The sequence below is a fragment of the Fusarium proliferatum genome (genome assembly GCF_900067095.1).
Source record: "Fusarium proliferatum ET1 genome assembly, contig: FPRO_scaffold006, whole genome shotgun sequence".
Lineage (NCBI taxonomy): Eukaryota > Fungi > Ascomycota > Sordariomycetes > Hypocreales > Nectriaceae > Fusarium > Fusarium proliferatum.
Genome location: NW_022194795.1, coordinates 946,250 through 960,531, shown reverse-complemented (window position 1 = coordinate 960,531; position 14,282 = coordinate 946,250). Strand labels below are relative to the sequence as shown.

The window sequence follows — 14,282 nt, the reverse complement described above, 5'->3', positions numbered from 1 at the left end:
ATCAAGCTTTACCGTGACAACAACCGGGTTCCTTTGTTAGCTCCGAGGAGGCTCGAGCCTACAAGGTCAATCAGCCCGCGACCAGGAATAATACATAAACCGCTAACTAACAGGCCAGCTTTTGAGTTTGACGTCGCCGAGGTAACTTGAAATGATTAACATTGCTCAGAAGCTTTCCATTCAATAATAAGAGGCTCGCGGAACTGAACAGTTCTTTGTTGTTTATACTTACCATGCCTTGAACGCGTTTGACGCAGCCATGAGGCACACCCAACGATCCAGCACAGGTTGAGATATAGCGGCAGCCGCTGACGTATCATTCTGCATTAAGAAATCCCTATTTTGACACACAAGCGCCCATCAGATAACAAGTGTCACCAAGAGGCATATAGGCTATACTACAGAGCAGATTCGATTGATCAGCAAACAACGTTGCAATATTGTGCTTGGGAACAGTTCATCGGGTACAGAGTATGAGCCATGTGTGACGTTTCAGGTCATGAAATAATCTACATAGCAGGATTCTTTGCATCAAATATCATTGAGTTCTAACGGTAACATATGTATGTATTCATTCTATACACATTAACATAAATAGGATGGCATGAACTGTAAAGGCCATTGACCTCTACATTAAGAAGGTATAATAAAAGGAATCTTGACATTGGTGACAAGAGAAGAAAGGGGAGCGATCAAAGAAAGTCTAAGGAGTATGTCTCTCTCTACAGCGCAAGCGCCTGGAAGAGCACCATACCGGCCATCAATGTCAAACCAACAGCGAGAGAAGAGGCTCCGGCAGTAGCGGGAGTGATCGGAGCTGGAGCATAGGTTGGAGCCGACGCCGGTACCGATGTGTAGCCACCAGTAGGTGCGGCAGCACCGGAAGACTGCTGATGCGTGGGCTTAGCCTGCTCGAAAACTCCAGGCTTAGCAGCTGTCTTGAGCGTAACAGGAGGGACAGCAACACTGGTGTAGACTGTGCCGTTGTAATGAGCCTCCTTAGTGGCAACCTTGGGCATCTCAGGCACAGGCCTGTAGATCTTAATGAGCTGAGTTTGCTGCGCAGGCACAGTAGCCGTGGTCCACGAAGCGATCTCCGTGGTGATGGCGCCTACGACACAGTCAGGAGTATCGGGAGCACATTGGCTGATGGTGTTGACCCTGCTTGTGTAGAGAGTCTTGATCTCATGGTTGTAAGGGACATCAGTGGGAGCAGGCTTGCCCTTCTCTGTCACAGGGCAGACCGTGGTGTAGACGGGGATAGTCTCTGTGGTAACAGATCCATAGGGGCAGTCTGCGACTTCAGGAGGACACTTGGTGACGGTTTGGATCCTTGTGGTGTAGACAGTCTTAGTCTCGTACTGAGAGGGCACAGCGTAGTTGGTAGGCTTGGCCTTACCAGTAACGGGGCAGACAGTGGTGTACAGAGGGATGGTCTCGGTGACCACGTAACCATCCACAGCAGTGTGAACTCGGGTCGTGCAGACAGTGCTGGTGGTCATGCTGACAGCATAGGTGTTGTCGGGGTACTTGGTGTTAACAGGCGAGCCCTTGGTAATAGTTGCAGTGCCAGAGGGGATAAGGGTCGTAGGGTTGCCATACTTCTGAGTATAAGAAGGAGCACCATAGGTGGCATTCCAGCCTTTGAAGGTGCTGAAAGTAGTCTCAGCAGTGGCAGACTCGGTTTCCTGGGCAGAGTCCGTTGTCTTGGCAGTTTCGGTGATTGTGTTACTCTCGAGAACGGCATCAGTGGTCGAGGTCGCGGTCGCGGCATCCCGAGTGATAGCAGACGAGTCACTAGTGGCTGTGACATCGACTGTGGCAGATGCAGTACCGGTACTCAAGACACTGCCAGTTGCGGATGTCTCAGTGGTGTCAGCGGAAGAATCAGTGGCTGTGGCTGATGATTCAGAAGCGGTAGTGTCGGTGACAGAACCAGAAACATTTGTTGCAGAGCTATCAGTTGTCTCGGTTGCTGAGGAAGCATCAGATGTAGCAGAGGTAGCCAGTGTTGATGTGACATCAGTAGCCGCGGAGGTATCAGAGCTGGCTGTAGAGCCTTCAGTGGAAGAAACACCAGAGGCTGTGGTAGCATCAGCAGTCGTCAACCCACTAGTTGTGGCAGTTTCCGTGGACGAAACATCAGATGAAGAGGCACTGGATGTGGTTGTTACACCAGTAGTAGTAGAAATATCGGCAGTAGTTGTGTCAGCTGTTGTAGCAAGTTCTGCAGTAGAAGTAGCCTCAGAGGTAGTGGCCAAGGCAGTGGTGGTTGTAACAGGAACAGGGTCACAGCCATACTTCAGGGCATCCATGACATGCTCATTATAGTTCTTGCCGTCAATCTCGTTACCAGCACCACGAGTCAAGTCCCAGAGAGAGATGCCAGCGAAGTGAGTCTTGTCCTTGAGAGCACAGACGAGATCCTTCATGGCTTCCGGCTCAAGATAACCTCCGCCTGGAGCAGCAGCCTCGCTAGCAGGCAGGCCAACATAGAGCTTGGCGTTCTGACTAGATGCACTGTTTTCAACAATGCCCTCCCAGTCATCGTAATTGAATCTATCCCATGAGACAGAAGGGTCGGGGATAGCATCACAGCCGGGGTTGTTGTAGAACTGAATGAAGAGGGCGTCGAACTTGGCCTGGTTGATCATGTCTTTCATGTAGAAGTATTGGTTGCTGGTAGGGCACTGAGGTGCGCCGGTAATGATGACATCGCTGTTCAATCGGCGGAGCTCGTTGATCATGGCGATATAAGGGCCGTTGGCTTGTGGTTGTTAGCTGGTGCTCCGTTCTTCAATATGTTGGTCATCACGTACGGAGGTCATGCTCGATATCAAAGTCGAAACCATCGACAGCAGGACGAGTTGTGCCATCGTCACTGTCAAAAGGACGAGGACCATCCCAGCTCTGATCGTAAGGACCGAATGCCTTGTACAGGAAGTCTGCGAAATCAACGCCCTTGTCATCAGTGGTCACCTTGTAGTTGCTTCCAGCTTCGTTGTAGACTCCACCAATGCTCAGAAGAACCTTGACTCCGCGCTGCTGGCAGTATGGAATGCCCTCTTTGATAGTGTAGCATTCGCTGAGGAGTGATGAGGCCACGCCGTTTTTGTTACTGTAGACACCAGCCGCACAGTGTCCGGCAAAGTTGGTACCAGGATAGCCTGACTCTGTATGTTCGGGAGCCTGGTTCACAAAAGACAAAGTAACGTACTCTGGAGCGGAATCACAGTAGGACTTGAGTGAATCGGATCCAAGTTGACCCTACAGAAGTTGGTCAGTTGGTTATTTCCAAGACTGTGAGTTAAACAAACCCAGTATCCATTGAGTCCCAGGGAGAGACCAGAGCCACTCGGAAAAGAGATAGAAGACATTGCCACGAGATGGGTGACTGAAAGGCTGTAAAAGACCGTAATGTGGCCGAGGCCGTTAAAGAATGTGTTGATACGATTATCAAAGAAAGGACGCAAACCAAAGTTTGCAATGAGGCCGAGGACCGAGCCGTCTTGAATTTACTGTCAACAGAGTTGATGGGAAAGACAGAGAGGAACACCGGGGAAGAGAGGGAAAGCCCTCTATTATGGAGGGAACTAACACTCGGGAAATTTCTGCCCTAGACGCATCTCATAACGGCCAAAGCCATCTCAGCTGTTGGCTTTCCAGCCATTTGAACCGGTGGTTGCCTATCTAGGACATAGTAAGGAGTCTTGTCGCTAGAGGAGGACCATTTAGACATAGACCCCGGGGTTGTCGATGGAGTACGGCGAAATAGGCCACATCGTGCAAAGTAATCTCCGCCTTGGAACAGCAGAAGAAGGCTCTTTCTGTGAACTCTTGCAGTTCGGACACCTGAAGGAGGCTATCGATTTCAGGAAGAGGCTAAGCGTTGATCGAAAGTGGACTTGGGCGGCTGAGGAACTATTGAAAATGGGCGTCTGAGCCGCGTAGCCGATGCGCCAAGGTGAGAATGGGGACGGTGATAAGGTAAATCCAGCCGCTAAGCTGCGTTTATGGTGTCATTATATCACACTATGGTTGATATGGGAAGCGGTTCAGAGGGGAATTATGGAAATTGGATCTTGGCAGGCCAATGATTCCCATCTAAGGCTGATAGATGGAGATGGTTGATGTCCGTTTGGAGACGGCGCCAATACCGGTGTCTGTCTGGTCACTACGGCGAAGGTGTAAGTCTTAGGGGTAGTGTGGATGGGGATAGGGAATTGACTCGGTTCGATTATCTCCGAGTACCTAAGCATGTTTAGAGTGTCGTTGGTCCGATTACCTACGCAGTTGATAATTCGGTCGAGGGCCTAGTACAGTGTCCATGGAAATGAGTTGGCAGGGATAGGCTCGGCTCTGGCGACAAGAAGATCTTCACAGTTGTCACTTTGTCTCTGTCTCTAGGTGAAGAAACTCGAGTCATTACAACTGACTTTTCCTGCAAAACATTCATGTGTGAAGGAAAGAAACTGAGAGTGGGCTGTCACTCGACGTTGGTATCTACCCCTGTTACACGTGGAGTCGTGGAATACTAAGCGATAGAGCTAGTGGTTCCTGCATCTAAATCGACCAATAGCATGTTGTGTTGGCTCTGTAGGGCTAAACTTTTAGCGCAGCTACTCACCTCGTCACCGCTCCTGTTTTCCACTTCGAGCAAACCCCTGATGCCTCCGCAGGTTTTGGCCAGTAAGGTAGTTCAATCACAGAAGTGACGGCTTGTGCCCTAGAGACTTGGCAGTGGTGAAGCGTGAAGTTTGAAGGTTTGAACCCCTGATGACGATGAGAAAGGGTTCAGGCTTGACACCTACCTACGGAGTACCACGTTGGGAAATAGCCGATCCGGGGTCAGTCCCTGCCTTTGATCGACATTTTTCGCTTTCTTCCGAGTGGCATTCATCTGTCAGTGACATCAAATGCTGTCACTGTGTATCATCAGATTTATAGCCAGATAAAACCGTTGTTGAGGAGAGTGGCTGACTCAACGGCTGTGGAAAGGAGTCGAGTAATCTTCCGAAGCGTCGTCAGCTTAACTCTGAGTGTGGCTTTCTCTTCTCTTTCTTTTTGATGAGCCTAGAACCCATAGTCTCGTGTTTCAACCACACGCTAACCATCTTGTCAGCTAGTCCAATACTTTCCAATATTCCAGGCTTTTCAGCTTGGCCGATTTTTAGAAAAAGCACGTTCGTGGTGTTTATTGATATTGCTTATAATTGATGCAGCGCCCCCTGAGAGATGGTTATTTACCAAAGCTCACCAATTGCCGGTATAATTACGCTCCCATTCATATTACACAGCTTTCTCACTGGGCCATCTCTCACCAAATTATCGCGTGTTGCTTGGCAGTCGGCATAGTATCTCCAGCTGCCAAGGCCGTCCATTGCACCGTCTGGAGGCCTACTTTTGCCAATCACCATTCGATTTTATGATTCCTTTCTTTCTGACCTCAGGGTGTTACACAGCACGGCTCTCGGCTCTTTGCCAGAACACATCGTGTCAGTTATACTGAACTCACCTCTTCGTTGTCTTTTGACTTCATGCTCTTCTCTTGGTGTCGAGTCATCGGTTAGCCGACGATCCTCTTCGAAATACCCAAGGATGGTCCATAAATGCATGGGCCAACAAATGTCACTCTCGGTGCTTTGTTGGACAAATGGATTAGCCCTACCACTCAACAGGGCATAAGACGGATTTGATCCGATCCCCACTGCTTTATCACGAGGTGGATAAGGATGATTTTAGTACGTAGTTTGCCAACAGCGAAAATCCTCTCTGAAACTTATAGTCCACTTGTTGGAGACTTTGTCTGGACAATTTCAATATAGAACGGGGTTTTTAAACATGGTAAGAAATCAATTTTACTGATTCACGCTAAATACATCTAGAGACTTCTATTGGTCGTAATGCTACCATCTTTCCTGTTCAGATAGCTTCCCTGGCTTGGGCAGCGTTGTCAGACTGTACTTAAGCAGTATCAAGAACGACAACCTCGGCCTCGGCCTCACCAATGCTCTCAACGGCAAGCTTATCACCGGCATTGACACCATCGATGAAGGCACCATCACCCTCTTGAATCTCGGAATCCTCCCGGCCGTCCAGACGGATCTTGGCCTTTCCTCCCTTGGTCATGGGCACATGCACATAGACCTTTCTCTTTGTTTGCTCAGTAGCGCCTCCACCGACGGTCCACTCAAACTTCTTGCTTGGCTCGATGATACCGGCGGCCATGACAAAGTCGGCGTGGATGGGGATGGTATCCGGGATGACAGGCTCAGCGTCCTTCTCCTGCTGGACTGTAGCTTCCTCGCCGCCCTTGAGAGGGCTCAGGATCTTGACAAAGTCTTGTCTCTTGGACTCATCGCTGAAGTGACGGGTGTGGTATCGGGGGCTAAGACCACGCTTCCAGGGGATGGCCCAGATCTGAAGAAAGTGGACAGTGTCTGACTTGTGTTCGTTGAATTCCGAGTGGGCAATGCCAGTTCCACCAGTGGTGAACTGGACATCTCCACGGTGCATGCGGTAGAACTTGTCAGACTGTCCTCCCTCCTTGCCCTTGGTGAGCATCGAGTCTCGGTGTGTGAGCTCTCCTGACAGGATGTAGCTGAAGATCTCAAAGTCCCGGTGAGGGTGAGTAGGAAAACCCGAGTTGGCCTTTACTCGGTCCTCGTTGAGAACGCGAAGGGAGCCAAAGTGACTGAACCTCGGGTCATACCAGTCGGCAAAGGAAAAACTATGGTAAGTGTTCAACCAGCCATGATCACTGTGACCTCGGCTGCTGGAGCGATGAGGAGTGATCTTTGCGTGACGGAGAGACTTTGACATGTTCTTTGCGGCGTTCATTTGACTCTGAGTAGTTGAAGTAATCGTTGTGGTTTTGTTTGTGAAAATGTTTGTTGTAAGTTGTTGAATGCGAGCGATGTAGTTGCTTGGATAGATGATGATGAGGATGGAAATTGCAGCGACCAAAATCGCAATCAAGGGACTGACGCGAAACATATATAGACGAATTCACCGAATTCCCGAGAAAGTGCCTGCACGAAAAGAGATTCGATTGATGAGAATTGAAAAACGCTGACAAGATATAGCTAAGTATGCTTTGCTGTGTAATTAACTTTGTAATGATTGCTCAGCGATTTGGTTCGCTGCTACGCAATAATGTGGGGTAAATAGAAAGAATTTGGTGATTATCTCAGGCTTACACAGACACTACTAATCTCACGTGACTTGGCGTCTATTGTCTTCGCCAATCGAATCGAATCGAGGCGAGCCCAAATCGAGGTGAGCTTTGCGCTCACCCTCCAATGATGAAGCTGGCATTTGTTGGAAGCTCAATTGGAGGGGCAATCGAGTACAGTTCGACTAGGTTCTTGTAAGAACCAATTCAGCCTCGAACCGGAATACGATATGCGACCTTTTTCTTATTAGACAGCCCAGAACAAAAGACTGAAAGACATTAGACTGAGAGCTGATTGGTCCAAACCCTTGGTTGCTGAGTCTCCCTTTGGCCAACCACCACTAATTCGTTTTACGAAATCCAGCATTCATCCCTTCGGCATCATAGCAAGCAGACATTTTTGTAACTCAGTCGCCAATTGGCGATCGTTCCAAGAATCTGGTACAGCTCCCTAACAGGCGTGGTAAGGGTAGATATCCAGGGTGCTTCTCCCTTGTTGGCCTGGTCACCATGACGCAGCGCACAAACATCTAAGGCTCAGCCCTTTCGATACCAGCCTCTCAGATGGCGAGAATGACATATCAAGGATGAAGGAGAAAAGAAAGAAGAGAAAAAAAGACGCGATCCCAGTCTGTTGATTAATCCTGGCTGTTAATGTTGCATGTGCCTTACATGAGGAGGCAGGAAATGCGGCCCATGCCCTTGAAGTGGTTTAATAAGTGGATTGAGCTTCGGCTGTGTAAGCCAAGAGCTCAGCTTGCTTTTGTGTCATTGAAGCGTTTGAACACCAGTGACATTTATGTCTAATCACTTTGAGTTGTCTTGTTCCTGCATTCAAGGTCTCTAATTACTTCCTGTATCTCAAATCGCCCAGAATAGGTAGCCAAGGTTGAGCATTGTTTGTGTTACACGCATCTCGAAGCTCTAATTATAGGATCTCACCCACCACCACCAACAACAACAACACGAGATAGAGTTAGATGAGACCAAAATCAGGAACACAGTACGCCTGAGACGATTGATCTAAGTTTAAGGATAGAGAGGCAGGTAATCTAAATTCTAGTAGAAGCTAGGTTACCCGTAGATGTCAAGCCTGATGGTTCCAGATAACTTTTGAGGTGGTTGGTCATGTCTCAGACCCCTGTCCATCGTGATAGGCGGCACAAACATCATGTCACCACAGCTGGTCGGTTCTTTCAGACTATTAAATGTGGATGTTCAATGGTCCAAGTCAATTGGAACACATTGAGAATAGCTCGTGTTCACGACCGTTGACAACATTCATATCTGTGGACTTCACATGGACTGGGCCATCTCACACCGTCATACTATGTAGCAAGTTCCCGACGGGCCGTGTGAGCTATACCTTTATAGGCTTAGCTACACCTTGTTCAGTGTGTTGTCCAACGAAAAGCGCTGTGACAACACAGCAGTTCAGCTGCATTATCGCCTGAGATGAGAACATGAGTGCCAACTCTTGTGTGCCCAACCCAACATAATCTCCCTCACTCTCTTCGAGTACAAAAGCACAGATAATTCTCAAATCAAGTCCTTTTCAAGTCTGTGTGTGTATCCGACTTGATTTTCTTCCTTTTCTTCTGGTAAGTCTCACCCCTCCCTCGATCCCTGTCTCAGACACCCAATCCTTGTTTGGTGGGGCAAAAAGAGGCTGGGAATGGCATCGTCTTCTCGTCTATCCGTCTAGTCTAGTATTACCAGCCTCTCCAAGGAACCCAACCTCGCGCAAAGAATCCTCATAGTCCAACCATATCTCATTCTTCTCTCTTAGCTTGCAGCATGCACTTGCTGTCCTTCTTCTCGCATCTTGTTTTGTGATACCAATTGGTCAAAACGAGCTTGTGTGTTGTATGTGAGTGTGTGGAGTGGGAAGAAGTCGGTCTGCATTCCAAGGTTTTACGCCCTCTCTCAGTCTGTTGCTCTTGATCTCGCCCAGAAAAAGAACCAGAACAAGAATGAACTTCCAAAACCTCAACTTCGACTTTGTGGAAGCACCTCGTACGTGACACTATCACACCCTCTTTTACAGATACACATACACACATTACATTGCACTACACTACACTACACTACACTTACATACCTTGCATACATACATCTACACCAACACCACCCATACACACACACTTGGCACTTAACTGGCTTCGTCTGTCAGTGTCGCTGACGAGCCTACCATCACAGGTCAAGGTCCTCCAAAGAGACAGACTCCTGGTCAACAGTCAATTGACGACGACGATCAATCATCTCAGCCAATTCTTCACCCATATTATGATCTCAGACAGCGTGTAGGACGAAACTCTACCAATCCCTCAGCATCACCGCCTGGTGCTCTATTCTTTGCTCCGTCACCTCCTTCTCTACCACCATCAAAGGTCACAGCCTCGACAGCTGAGATTTACGGCCCTGAACGATTATTCGGTTCTGATCTTCCTGGAGGGTTTGCGGCGCCTACACCACCAACGCAGACGCATCACACTGCACCGCCCGTTGCTCCTCCAGCTGCACCAACTGCACCTACAGCTCCTACACCTGGGTCTGTTCGTTTCGACGAGGCTCAATTGGCCATGTTCGCCGCCGAGAACGCAGCTCGCATGGCGAGTATCAAAGACGAGCTGACAATAGCCGCTGGCAAGGTCACTCCCGGCGTTGACGATACACCATATATTCAATACGCTCTTGAGGCTCTGACGAGAAATCACGGTGGTCCTTCTGCTGCGCATTTCCCCTCCGGATCTTCCAATGACTACGAGGAGGACTACCCACAACCAAGACGGTACGCCGATGAGGACATGGCGAGGGGATACCCTCAATTGACACAACCGGAGCCCGCTTACGTTGAAGATCGTTTACCAGAACCGATCGAGACGCAAGCTCCTCGCCACGAGATGCCCGATACCTCCGTGCACCCTGCGCCAAATGCTCGTCATCACAACGAGCCCGTTGCTCATCACGATGTACCAGCCGTTCCCCGGTCACCAACTCCTTCAGATCACTCTGAGCCTGACCAGTTCGCTCAGAGGGAAAAGGCTCGCCCTCGATCCATCCCCATTGACCGAGCGCATCCTCCTCTCGTCTTCAAGCCTGCCATTCTTCGACCAGTCTTTATGTGCATCTTTGCCTTGTTGTGCTTACTCATGATAGCCGCCCTCATCTTCTGCGCTGTCTACTCGCAAAAGGATGGTGGTTTCACCCCATATCCTGGAAGTATCTACAGCGGTCAATACTTTTTGTTCAGAATCTTGCCTCAAATCTTCGCAGGAATCATTCTAATCTACGCCCAATCCATCGTCACTGCTTCAATACGAACTATACCATTCACCGCCATGGCTGATGCTGAGCCCCGAGAACGATATCTCGCACTCTTCCGACGATTGCGTCCTATGACATTTCTCATTCCCTCGTTCACAGGACCCTGGCAATTCCAGTGCTTCAGTGTGTGCACATGGCTCGCTAATTTCACGATCCCTCTAATGAGCACAGCCTTCACATGCATCTTCAAGGACCAGGGCTGGGTTTGGGCTGCCGTTCAGGGTGTTGCTTGGGCACTTGTCGCGCTCTATATCTTGTTGTTGGCAGCCACCATCGCTTTGATGATGTTCTGGCGCAACCGATGGACGGGGCTCTTGTGGGATATTCGATCTGTGGGACATCTCCTTCCCCTGTTAAGCCAGAGCAACACTACCAGTAGCTACAACAGCCCGGAGGCTATTCAGAGCAACGATGTACGGCAGGACCAACTTCGCCAGCGTGCTCTTGACCGACTCGGATACTGGCAGATGGATGGTCAGCAAGGTGGCGTGTGGTACGGCATCGGCTCCGTTGGTGACAGTGGTCACCCTGATTACAGAACCTACGACCTCGTCCTCAAGAAGCCCGAAATCTCGCCTGCGTCTTCTCTCGATGACCTTGAGGCTGAAGTTCGCCACTACAAATACACACCTATCGCCTTGCGAACTTCCGTGATTCTGGGCTCAGTCATCTTCATGACCCTCTTGATCCTCGCAATTGTTATTGTGTCCTTCTTACCTCAGACTCGACTGGATCAGGGATACTTCCCTCAGGTCCCTGCCCGACCCAGGAGCGGAGCCTTCTCTGCGGCCAACTTCCTCTACGCATTTATCCCCTCTCTACTGGGCATGATCATGTTCTTGCTCTTCCAAAGTCTCGACGACGCTCTCCGCACCCACCAGCCTTGGGCAGATATGTCCAAGTCTTCTGGTGAGATTGCGTCCAAGTCCATCCTCGCCGATTACGCTGCTTGCTACCCCTTCCAGTGTACATGGAAGGCTCTCCGTAACGGCCACTGGCGTGTTGCTGTGATCTCTTTCATGGCCACAATCTTCATCTTCATCCCCATCCTCGCAGGTGGTCTCTTCATGGCTTTGACCAACTTCCGTGGCCAGGTCAAGATGTTCCCCAACATGCCCGTCTTTGGCGTTCTCCTCGCCTTCCTCTTCCTCTACCTCGGCTGCCTCTCTCTAATGCTGCCCGGACGCCGGGCCCTCCGCATTCTTCATTCTGTCGACAATCTTGCTGAGATCATTTCTCTCACCGCGGCTCAGGAGACTCTCTCAGACCCTGCTTTCTTAGCCGTCAGGGATACCACTGACCTCAAGGCCCGCCTGGGACTTGATCGCTCTGATCCCCGTGAGCAGTCAATGTGGTACTTTGGCGGTTCCCGGGACGAGCGCTACGACAGCGTTCGCCCTATGAAACGATTTACCGAAAAAAGAATGAGATCTCATAGATCTACCTGATAATGATGCTCATAAGCACGGCTTGATGCTGTAATGTCTAAAGGGGGTTAATGAGACCGAACAGGCTCTCATGATACGAACCCAGTCATGATTTGATTGTGCTGCGATACTTGGCTTATTGGACGCGTGTAGTTTTGATTGTTTTGGTGTATTCGAAGCGTTTATTGGTTTTTACTCGCATGTTATGGCTGCATTGTTTGGGCGTTTTGGAAAAGGGTAAATACTTGGGTTGATGTTCACACGTTAAAGGATGGCTTGTTTATGTACGTTGAAGAGAAGGATACCTTGGGACGAATGGAATGGAAGTATTGGAATGTGCCATGTTGCTGGGGAGTCTTGAGGAATTCGTCCCAGATTGGAGAAAACGTAATGTCTCAGTTGCTCTTAGACTGCTTGTCTTGTGTATGGCTGGGGAACCTTAGAACGGATGAATACGAAAGAAGAGGAGACAATATCTGGGTCTTCAGGCTCCATTATGGCCGATTTTCAGCTGTTATATGTATCAAGACATGGTTCCATTGCGTATGTGATAATTGTCATGGGCAACGAGTGTCTGTGGTTGGGTGAGACATCACCAACCACATGAAGGCATTCACAACACCAAAGCGAAGCACATGACCGTGTGTCTGAGAACAAGTAGTATGTGGACGTCATCGTCAAGCTATTTTCATTCGGCAATAGCCGTTGGTTGTTTAATCCTATATAAAAGAATTGCTATCATAAGAGACTCCCCGTAACCTTTTCCCCATTTGGACTTTCCGGACTCAAATCAGGAATGTTCTTTCATGAGAACTCATATCCCGTTAGTTTGACTGTACCCGCACCTTTGTTCGTCAGTCAATGACCCAGCCACCTTTTCCTTGCGCCTGCTCTGAATCTGGTATTCAGGCGAATGCGTCTGGCTCTAAAAGCCAAAACCAGTATAACAAAGGAAATAATGAATAGCGAGTGGTGGTCCACGTGCCACTCTCCCACCCCTAGATTGAGGGTTTTCCGGAACTCCGTGCTGGTTCTCTCGGCGTTCATCCGTAAAAGAAAAATAAGAAAAGAAAAGAAAAGAGAAAAAGAAAGGTCGTTATAGTCATGTCGCGTCTGGCAACGTCGATGCGTATAGCGGAGGTTTCCACTTGAGTCATAAATGAGTGTGAAGTTGTCGTAGGTCGTAGAGACATCGTAGTTGGTATCATCATGTACGTGAAAAGAAGGTGGTCGTAAGAAAAAAGCAAAAGCAACCTGAAGAAAAAGAAAAGTGATATGTTCATCAGCCTCGACTGCGTCGTCCTAGCATACGCCCTATGACATCGTTTTGTCTCTTGCGAGGCGATGAGGGTGCAGTTCGCTGGCCTGTCTTTCGTTGGTCGCTTCCTGACCGACGATGAAACCAGAATGAGCGGCTGCCAGACTCAGTATCAGAGTCATCATATTCAAAGACTGAGTGGGGCTCAGCCTCCGGTTTCTCTTCCGTCTCCGGTTGTGGAATTGGCGGAAGAGGACGCATGCAAGGGAGAGACTTCTTTGAGCGCATCACAGAAGCGGGTGGCTGGGTTTTGGGTGCACAAACATGTCCCGCAGAATGGCGCAAGGCGGTTTCAGAGTGTGAAATGACCTTTGTGGATGTTGGGGCTCGCATCTCTTGAGATGTCGTGGGACGTCTGTCCTTTGGTGTAGTAGGTCGGGGTGAATCTTGAGAAATGGCAAAGCGTGCAGCGAGTGGTGAGTTCTGGAGGGAGCGGAATATGAAAACCTCTTCGTGGGGACGAGGGGGACGTTGAGGCTTCTGCCTTACATCTCTAGAGCATTGCCAAGATGGGGACATTGGTGCATCTCGAGGTGGAAGTGGGAGAGGCTTTGGGAAGGGGGAGTAAGTTGCACTTGGCTTTCGGCCTTGGTTCAGAGCACTCTTGGGGGGAGGCAATGGGTTGAGACGGCGCTGCTCAGGCTGCTGCTTCTGTTGTGGCATCTGCTGGATTTGCGGCTTTTGCTGAATATTGTGTTGTTGGGTTTGTGGGTGCCGAGATGGAATCAAAGCTGGATACTGCTTTCTTGGGTGTGTCTCGTGGTTGTTGCTCTTGCTTGGAAGCCAGAAGCTATCCCAAAGCTCTGTAGCATGAGCGTGATACTGATAGTCGTCGTCCAGAGAAACTTCCGAGTCTGTTCGGTCGTCGATCAGACTGGGTGAAGATCCCTCAGACCCCAATGACGCTCTGTCGTCAGAGAAGCGACTTCGATAGTGCGTTGGGCGTTCCGGCTGTTGAGGATACGAGTAGTTGGTGATGGGATAGTACTTTGAAACGAGCTTGAGGTCAGCCAATCTGCTAGAGGGCTCCATGGTG

At 49.5% G+C, this 14,282-nt stretch overlaps 4 protein-coding genes across 4 annotated transcripts; 1 reads left to right on the top strand and 3 right to left on the bottom strand.

Moving 5' to 3' along the window:
- Positions 1-722: 722 nt before the first annotated feature.
- Positions 723-3,377, bottom strand: FPRO_09390 (uncharacterized protein; the record flags this gene model as incomplete). Its single annotated transcript, XM_031232777.1, has 3 exons — positions 723-2,767; positions 2,820-3,267; positions 3,318-3,377. The coding sequence occupies 3 exons, from the start codon at positions 3,375-3,377 to the stop codon at positions 723-725; spliced, it is 2,553 nt and encodes an 850-aa protein (XP_031082680.1).
- Positions 3,378-5,964: 2,587 nt separating this feature from the next.
- On the bottom strand, positions 5,965-6,996 carry FPRO_09389 (uncharacterized protein; the record flags this gene model as incomplete). The annotated part of the gene is made up of 1 exon (XM_031232776.1): positions 5,965-6,996. One exon carries the CDS (start codon positions 6,994-6,996, stop codon positions 5,965-5,967), a length of 1,032 nt encoding a protein of 343 aa, XP_031082679.1.
- A 2,151-nt stretch (positions 6,997-9,147) lies between these two features.
- Positions 9,148-11,949, top strand: FPRO_09388 (uncharacterized protein; the record flags this gene model as incomplete). Its single annotated transcript, XM_031232775.1, has 2 exons — positions 9,148-9,190; positions 9,374-11,949. The coding sequence occupies 2 exons, from the start codon at positions 9,148-9,150 to the stop codon at positions 11,947-11,949; spliced, it is 2,619 nt and encodes an 872-aa protein (XP_031082678.1).
- Positions 11,950-13,210: 1,261 nt separating this feature from the next.
- On the bottom strand, positions 13,211-14,278 carry FPRO_09387 (uncharacterized protein; the record flags this gene model as incomplete). Its single annotated transcript, XM_031232774.1, has 1 exon — positions 13,211-14,278. One exon carries the CDS (start codon positions 14,276-14,278, stop codon positions 13,211-13,213), a length of 1,068 nt encoding a protein of 355 aa, XP_031082677.1.
- Between the last annotated feature and the right edge of the window lie 4 nt (positions 14,279-14,282).